Raw genomic sequence first — 9,593 nt, 5'->3', positions numbered from 1 at the left:
TTCTCGGGCTCATGGTCAACCCAAGGAAACATTTGGAACATACCTATTTTTTTTTCAATTTAACAAAAGTTATCTCATTTTTATTTGACAAATAAGAATTGTATATACAGTATTTATGTTACACAATATGATGTTTTAAAAATTACTTATTTTTTAAATTGACATTATCATTGTACATATTTATGGAGTATATTTTGATATTTTGATATAAGTGTATGCTGTATAATGACACAATTAGGTTAGTATATCCATCACCTCATGCATTTATCATTACTTTGTGGTGAGAATCTTCAAAAGCTATTTTGAAAAATACGATATTTTCCTGTTAAATATAGTCATTCTACTGTGTAATAGAACACCGAAATTATTCCTCCTAATTGTGTCTTTGTACCCGTTGACCAACCTCTCCCCATCCCGCTTTCCCCACTTACTTCCCCAGTCTCTGGTAACCACTGTTATATTCTCTGCTTCTATATCAGCTTTTTTTTTTTTTTTTAGATTCCACATATGAGTGAGATAATGCAGTATTTGTTTTTCTGCATCTGATTTATTTCACTTAACATGATGTCCTTCAGGTTCATCCATGTTATTGCAAATGACAGGATTTCATTTCTTTTATGGCTTAATACTATTCCATTGTGTATATATACCACATTTTCTTTATCCATTCATCCATCTGTGGATACTTAGGTTGATTTCATGTATGTTTTGATATATGCATATATTGTGGAATGGCTAAAGTGAGCGAATTAACATATATGCATTACCTCACACGGAATTTTTTTTTTTTTTTTGGTAATGAGAACATTTACAATCTATGCTCTTTGTGATTTTTAAGCATAACATATATTGTTCTTAACTATTGTTGCCACGATGGACAATAGAGCTCTTCAACTTATTCCTCTTCTTTAACTGAAATGTTGTATCCTTTGGGTAACATCTCCCCAACTCGCTGCCCCTTGCCCACCCAGCCCCTGGCAACCACCATTCTACTCTTTCTTTCTATGAGTTCAAGTGTTTTAGATTCCACATGCAAGTGTGATCATGTGGTGTTATTTACTCCCACTAATCTTCCTTTTTGCTTCTTTCTCCTCTGGCCACCTTCACAAATGCTCAGTGTCCTCAGGTGGTTCCAACTCTTCCCAGTGGCACTTTGCTGAGGTCTGTGCCATCTCAAAAAGTGGTCTAGGTTTTACAATTATTTACGTCCCTTCTCCCAGTTCTTCAACACTCCTGATCTTAACTAGTTGTGAGGAGAAAAATCTGATCATACAAATTTGCACTAATTCACATTCCTTCCCTCAGCAATAGGTACTTGCATTTTGATAGTTGCACTTGCTTCCTTCTCTTGCTCTGCGGGAGAATTTCCAGTCTAGTTTTAGGTGTATTTTTAAATAATTTAAAGGTAATGTGGAACCTCTATATTCCTATATTCCCTTCCTCAGACATCCATGTATGTGTGCATATATATGTGTGTGTATATATAGTATATATATACATATATATTGTGTATATACACACATATATGTGTATATGCAATATATACACATACAATATATACATATATACACACATATATAATTGTTATAAGGTTATTTGGAAATATTATGTTGAGACCTGTGTGAAGTTTAGAATTAGGTAAAATTTTAACTATATCCATGGTATTCTTTTCTTTTAAACAAAGTTTACATGTTAAGAAAAATGGTGATCAGATTGTTCAGCATTAGCATTTACAAACTTAAGTGGACATTGATTATAATTCAATTAATACAATTTTAAGATACACTTGCTTCTGCCTTGTTAGGATCACTTAAAAATAGTCCCAGAAAGGGAAGAAAACAATAAGTAGATTAGCCAAGACTGTTATTTTTGAAACAGAAGTCTGGTTTAGAATTCAGCATTTTAAAAAGGAGATAAAATTATTTTAATAATGGAATGATCTGTAAGCTGTCATTACCATTTACTTTAAAGCAGAGGATATAGGACACGGGTCCTTTTCTTCTGATCACCTCCAATGAGATAAGAATCTATAAAGCGGGTAGGAAAATGAGTCCGTGACCAAAATGCTTACTCAGCCACTATAGGAGATCAAAAAATTTTATACTAAATCTGAACTCTACTAAGACAAAACAATTGTTTTCTTTGAAAAATATGTAGGGTTTAGAAAATTTCTGGGATTTGTCTGTAAAATACCCCCTGGGCTCTAATAGTGACGTTTTAGGGAAACACTTACATCTCAAGGTGGGAAGAATAGAGGTGGTGTTTTGTGGGCTCCTGTGGTGGTTAGGTCGTTCTCAGAAGACAGTACTGGAAATTAGATAATTGCTGATGTCACATTTTGCACAATTAAAAAAAAGTCGGTATCCTGGGGGCTATAAAAGCAGCCGCTTCTACCTTCCCCATCACAAGCAGAATCTTCAGAACAGGTAAGCGTTTCGGCAAACTTGGTACAATTGGTTAGTTTGATGAAATACTTCTTGACTAATTCTGTTCCTTCACGTTGTTTTCGACCAGGTTCTCCGTCCCCAGTCACCAATTGCTCGAGTAAGAGTTGTCTGCAATGGCCGCCCTGCAGAAATCTGTGAGCCCTTTCCTTATGGGGACTCTGGCCACCAGCTGCCTCCTTCTCTTGGCCCTCTGGGTGCAGGGAGGAGCAGCTGCACCCGTCAGCTCCCACTGCAGGCTTGACAAGTCCAACTTCCAGCAGCCCTATATCACCAACCGCACCTTCATGCTGGCTAAGGAGGTATGCATCTCAATGCTGCGCTTTCTCATTGGATCTACTTGGAACCCAAATAGTTCTTGCACTTTTCTTCAGAGCACCTCTAAGAGCTTTAGGAACCCATTGTTTATCCCTGCTGGCAGATAAATTTTCTGTTTTTTCAGAGACTCTTTGGGAATCTGGCCGTTTTTTTTTTGACTTGAACTCCTTCCTTCCATTTTGGTCTTTATGATACATGTGATGAATTTTCCCATTCATGTTTTAAACTCGGCCATTCAGTAACCCATCTGATGATTTTTTTTTTCCTTTATGCCTTTGTGTGTTGTCCTAAACTTATGCACACATCTGAATTCTGTTTCTAGTCTTTATGGGGTTGCTCTGGGGAGAGGGGATGGGGCACATGTCTACGTACAGATTTTTTTTCTATCTGCTCAATGTCCAGGCACTTACTCTTTTCTTCTCTTCCAGGCTAGCTCGGCTGATAACAACACAGACGTTCGTCTCATTGGGGAAAAACTGTTCCGCGGAGTCAGTGTAAGCTACAGTTGTGACGAACAGGGCCGTGTGCCGTCCATGGGTACTTGGATTGGTGGTAATGATGATTTAGGACTTATCCCTTATGACCCTTGCTGTTTCCCTTCCACCTGTAGATGAGTGAGCGCTGCTATCTGATGAAGCAGGTGCTGAACTTCACCCTTGAAGAAGTGCTGCTCCCTCAATCGGATAGGTTCCAGCCTTATATGCAGGAGGTGGTGCCCTTCCTGGCCAGGCTCAGCAACAGTCTAAGCACATGTGTAAGTTCAGCTCTCAGCCTATGCCCATCTACCCCTCCTTCCCTCCTTCTTCCACAGAGACCCCCTTACCCCGATTCTCTCTTCTCCCCTCTACCCCTAAGCTAGCAGGAAGAAGCGTCTTGGCAGCAGTATTATCAGGAGTCATTTAGGATCACAGAGTGTTTGTTTTTGCTTTTGATTGAGTCACATCTTGAGTTTATAGTGGTGAAGGGGGTCTGGAACTTAAGTGTATAGAAGCCGCATTGGTTTGTCTCTGGAAAAAAGGCAACTCAGTTTGTGTAAGGTGAGAAAGGTGTTGGGAAAAACATCTAGATGTGGAAATGGATCCACTGAGTCTAAGTTGTTGAGGGGAGGGGATGGCATGGAGAGAAAGTAGAAGACAAAGTGGGAAATGGGAAGGCTTAGTGTCAGCGGTGTGTCGGCAGACTGTTGCCCTGCTGATGTCATGGGAAGTGACAAAATCGGAGGCGTGTGAACTTGATGCCGCTGAACATATGAAACTACAAAAAAAAGTTTGAGTGTAGTGGGCCCAGTCAAAGGCCCTAGGACTTACTGAAGAGGGCTTAATTTTCACATGAGATGTTTTATGTACATTTCTTGTTCTGAGCATGCTGTTTTGTGGAGGTATGATTGAGGTTTTATTCCTTACAGAATTTGCATAAACCACTCCGCTGTTTCCACAAACGCAAACCTCAGTAGGATTTCCCAAAGATGAAGAGAGGTCTCTTGTAAGGGAAGTGACTGGAGTCTGGTGTCCAAGGGAATTCAAGAGCTCAGGAAATCTAGGTCACCGTTGAAATCTAGGTCATTGTGGGCAAAATTACTAAGAGTTTTAATTCCAGGTGAATTGTACCGTACCTCCACGGGTGTGGAGGTTCGTGAAGTTTCAGCACAACATTAAGATAGTTATTCTTGTTTTTGTTTTATAGCACATTGAAGGTGATGACCTGCATATCCAGAAGAATGTCCAAAAGCTGAAGGACACAGTGAAAAAGGTAGGACTGATAACTGTCAATGCTAAGTCATGCAATAGGAGAGACAAATGCTGTTTTTCTTTCCTTTCTTTCTTCCCACCACTTTGTGATTTTTCACTTGATTCTCCTACCACCAGGGTGATTACTTTGGTGTCTGTGTCTGCAGAGATATCTCTATATCTAGAAGTCAGTTTCCAAATTTTGCAAATTGTAGAATTCTAGAACCGGCTGGAATCTTAGGTTGTCCAGTCACATTACCTCACCTTCTGGGGAAGGCAAGTGGCAGAGACAGGGCTGAATACAGGTCTCCCGAATCCCAAGCTAACACTTTTCCCGGCAGTGATACAGATTAGTTTCATTAATTCTTAGGGAAATTTCAGATTCCTATTGACTCATGTAATCTGAAGAAGCACTTGTTTAAAAACAGAAAAGTGCCTATGGGCAAATTTATTTGAAGTCATTTTTGAAGGCATTCATGCATTGCTTTGAAACTTGGAGGAATAAACTCAGAACAACAATAAAAGAGCTGGACTTGCATATAGGGCTAATTTCTGGAGTAATCGATGCTTATTTTTAATTATCATAATATCTAACAACTATTGATTTTAGTTTAAAATCAAGAGCAGATAACACCTGATCTCTTTTATACAAGTTCAAATAGACTAAAAATGTTAGTAAGAGATTTATTATAGTTAAATGGAAGTCTGAATTGGTAAGCCTTTTTTTCTTCCTCTCTCCCTTCAAGACCTTCCATTCTAGTTTCTTCCTTCATTCCCTCAATAAACCCCTAGTGAGCATTTATCCACGGTGGGCTGGTGTACATTTCTATAGTGAATGATACCATCATGTGCCCTATTTGGTGAAAAGAACAACAATGGAAGACTTAGACTAACAATAGTGACTCACCCCAAAACCAGAGGAATGATTAGGAGCAGTGAAAGTGATGTTCTTACAAGCAGGTCCAAGTAAATACTCAGAAACATGAAGGCTCCAGTTGATGGAATTTTCAGTAAGAAGCTTAACCTTAATTCCCCCTTTTTTCCTCTTGACTTTTTAAAAAAGCATTTCTTCCTGAGCATCATTTAATGAACATGACTGTTTCTTCCTTTGATAATTGAAGGCTTTGTAGTTTTATATTGTGAAGCTCAGTTCTCTTGTTATGGAACTATTATCTAGACATGGAGGGCTGAATGTTAGCATGTCACAGACAAGACGTGCTTTACACATCTTGCTTAAAAAATTCCTGATTTCAGCTTGCTTGTTGTCTTTAGAAAAGTGAAGTGTGAGAGAGGAAAATCTCATGGTGATCTGGGTGATTTTCAAGGCCTTTAATCCATTTTGAAAGAATCAATTTCCTATTTTCAATGATTTGCCACATGGAAGAGTGATTATGCTTTTTTGCTGGTACCTTCAGAAAGTACAGGCGGGAGAGGAATGTTGTTCAGAGAAAGATCAACAGGAGGAGAAACTGCCAGAGCTGTCTGAAATAGGGTGGTCTCGGGAGGCATTAATTCCCTCTCGCTGGGGGTAAAAGCAGAGCACAGGCTGGTAGTAAAATGCATGACAGACAGTAGGGGAAGATAAACTTTAAAATTCTTTACAGTCTTGGAGTCTTTGAGATAGAAAAGCATATCTTTTTGGCTTTATGTCAAAAGAAGTATGGAAAGGTGAAAGGGCGGAAGAAAGCAGGAAAAGAAAGAACAATGTACTGTATAGAGGATAATGGTGACAAGGTTTTTCTTGAAATAATGCAAATATGATAGATTAGAGGAATTTCAATAGGGAATGCTTTTCACTTGAATTTGGGTTTCCTCTTCCATTAAGTTTGGGAGCCTCATCTGCATTTGACTTGGAGGGAGAAAGAATGAATGTTAGGACCTGTATCTGGTTTTCTATTAACTAAAGCAAGTGGAAAAGACTTATTTGACATTTTTCCCACAAAAGTGAAAACTTGTCTTTTACTCTTTGTCAAAATGGTGGAAACAGAAAAAAACTCAATGTATTGGTAAATATATGGTTTGAAGTCTTCCGAGCTGAGATGTTTTAAATCAGGAGTGTCCAATCATTTGGCTTCCCTGGGCCACCTTGAAAGAATTGTCTTGGGACACACATAAAATCCACTAACACTAACAATAGCTGATGAGCTAAAAAAAAAAAAAAAAAAAAAAAAAAAAAAAAAAAAAAAAGGTCCATGCATAAATCTCATAATGTTTTTAGAAAGTTTATGAATTTGTGCTACGGTGCATTCAAAGCTGTCCTCGGCCACGTGCAGCCCGTGGGTTGTGGGTTGGACAAGCTCTTTATAAGCCATCTGTCATAGATAGTTTTGGAGTTGCAAAACAGGCCAAGGCATAATGGGTGGCACTCAGGATCCCCCAGACCCCAGCCTCACTTCAGTCTGCTTGCTCTGGTTAAGAAGGGGTGGTCAACCCTCTGCCCAGCTTTTAAACAGCTTCATTAGTGTGAGGTGCACCTGAAATTGATGCCTGCTGGTGGCCTCTCAGTCCAGAGAGCTGTCATTTTAAGCTCTTTGGCAAATCATACAATACTCTTGCTAAAGGGGTATTACGATGAATGTTTTACAAATGCTTAAAACTCGGTTTCTGTCTCCATCAACCTAATCTTGCAATTTCTAATTTGTTCACTTTAGAAAACATGGCATAAATGCTCAAATACTTTTGCATTCTTATTTTCACAGCTTGGAGAGAGTGGAGAGATCAAAGCAATTGGAGAACTGGATTTGCTGTTTATGTCTCTGAGAAATGCCTGCATTTGACCAGAACAAAGCTGAAAAACGAATAACTAACCCTTTTTCCCTGATAGAAATAACAGTTAGATCCCCCAAAGCGATTTTTTTTTAACCAAAAAGAAGATGGGAAGCCAAACTCCATCATGATGGGTGGATTCCAAATGAACCCCTGCTTTAGTTACAAAGGAAACCAATGCCACTTTTGTTTGTAAGATCAGAAGGTAGACTTTCTAAGTATAGACATTTATTGATAACATTTTATTGTAACTGGTGTTCTATACACAGAAAATAATTTATTTTTTAAACAATTGTCTTTTTCCGTAAAGAAGATTACTTCCCATTCCTTTAGGGGAAAAAATCCCTAAATAACTTCATGTTTCCATAATTAGTACTTCATATTTATAAATGTATTTATTATTATTATTATAAGAATGCATCTTATTTATATTTTATTAATATGAATTTATTTATAGAAACATTATTTGATATTGCTACTTGATATTTATGATAATAATTATAGAGCTATAACATGTTTATTTGACCTCAATAAACACTTGAATATCCTAAGTCTTGTGGCTTTGTGATTTTTCTCCTTTACTATCATCATCATCATCATCATCATCATCATCATTGTCATGTTACCATTCCCATAACTTTATTCTTTGTTTTTTTTTTTTTTTTTTTTTTTTTGAGACGGAGTCTCGCTCTGTCGCCCAGGCTGGAGTGCAGTGGCCGGATCTCAGCTCACTGCAAGCTCCGCCTCCGGGGTTTATGCCATTCTCCTGCCTCAGCCTCCCAAGTAGCTGGGACTACAGGCGCCCGCCACCTCGCCCGGCTGGTTTTTTTTTTTTGTATTTTTTAGTAGAGACGGGGTTTCACCTTGTTAGCCAGGATGGTCTCGATCTCCTGACCTCGTGATCCACCTGTCTCGGCCTCCCAAAGTGCTGGGATTACAGGCTTGAGCCACCGCGCCCGGCCACTTTATTCTTGACTCTAAGAAAATGAGGTAGCTATTAGTATTATTCCAATTCTACAAATGAGAAAGCTGCATTAGAGACACGTTAAGAAACATTTTATAACTATAAGTAGTTGACCCTTATTGAGCCAGGTCTATCTGATTTCAAGGCTCTCTGCTATAGTGCCTATATTGGTTTATTAGGTTGACTCAGCATGTACCTTTGAAAAGAAAAAAGGTAAGAAATTGAAAAGAACTTATCATAAGTCATTTATGGATAAAAGAAAGGAGTGATGATGCTGGAGAGAAATACATGTCGCCTCTATTGCTATGGATAAACTGTTTTAGTTCTAGTTCAGGCCTACTGAAAGGTGCACTCTCCAGTCTCCCTGAAAGTGAGACACTAAAGGAACAGGAAAGCTGTGTTTGGGGGAGTCTTTCCTACTAGTAAATTTAGCACTGATAGGGAAGTCTCATAGGTGGAAGATGGGCAAGATACTATGAAACACACAGAGAGAGGGAAAGGGTTTCATCTTCAAAATTTGTACAATGCTATAGAGAAGAGAGAGAAGAGGTAGAGATAAAGGTTGGATTTGTTCTACCAAGAAGAATGGACAAAGGATGCCAGCAATGAAGAGCTGTTCCTGGGGGAAGGGCTTTGAAAGATCGTGTAGGTCTTTTCATACAAGGTCAAAGTCAATGGTAGGAAGTAAGTCGTCATCTGCTAAGGTATTTTCTTCTCCAAGCAATCAGGAACCAACTTTGCAGGTCACTTGCCAGTTGTTGGCCAAGTTCCTGCAGGATTAGGTCCAGCCTGGTGATAAGAGGGGAGCACATAGAATAAATTCCCAGCAGGTCTTTGTCTATTCCTGGCAGTCAGCCCCTCTTTTGCTAACTTGCCCGTTGCACTCTTGCAACATATTTTCATACTTTCTCTAGTAAATCTGCCTTTCTTTACCCACAATGGTCTTGGTAAACTCTTTTACCACCTGTGCCACCAGCCTCAGATAGTTGTCGCTCACCCACAACATTTTGGTGGCCCGTATGGGGTGCTCTCTCTCCTTATGGGGATCTCTCTCCATACGGGGGCTCTCTCTCCTCATAGGGAACCCTCTTGCCTCTCTCTATTTCCCAAATTGGAACCCTCAGTGGATAGCATTTAAGCACAGAGATAATTGTAGGTCTCTGGCCAGAGCTATACTCTGGTGGGTTGAAAGGTGTCCCCGTGGAAGCATCTAACTGCCATGACCGTTCGAGAGGCACCTAAGTTTGTGTTCTCTTTTCAATCTTTCAGCAGCCAGCTTCTAGTACCTCTCTGGCAATTGATGGTAACTGGCCAGGGCTGTTCTCTGGTGTTGCCTAAACGTCAGAGGGTGAACAGGGTTAGCTGCCTCTCCCA

The 9,593-nt window shown here is 39.4% G+C and overlaps 1 protein-coding gene across 1 annotated transcript; it reads left to right on the top strand.

The window, feature by feature from the left end:
* The first annotated feature begins 2,403 nt into the window (after positions 1-2,403).
* On the top strand, positions 2,404-7,371 carry IL22 (interleukin 22). The gene is given in 6 exon segments (NM_001194724.2): positions 2,404-2,426; positions 2,515-2,746; positions 3,191-3,256; positions 3,373-3,516; positions 4,446-4,511; positions 7,189-7,371. Coding segments are annotated over 5 exon segments (540 nt in total). The 5' UTR covers positions 2,404-2,426; positions 2,515-2,560; the 3' UTR covers positions 7,267-7,371.
* The last annotated feature ends 2,222 nt before the right edge of the window (positions 7,372-9,593 follow it).

The sequence above is a fragment of the Macaca mulatta genome, chromosome 11, assembly GCF_049350105.2.
Source record: "Macaca mulatta isolate MMU2019108-1 chromosome 11, T2T-MMU8v2.0, whole genome shotgun sequence".
In the NCBI taxonomy this organism is placed as follows: domain Eukaryota; kingdom Metazoa; phylum Chordata; class Mammalia; order Primates; family Cercopithecidae; genus Macaca; species Macaca mulatta.
This window is presented reverse-complemented; position numbering and strand designations above follow the sequence as displayed.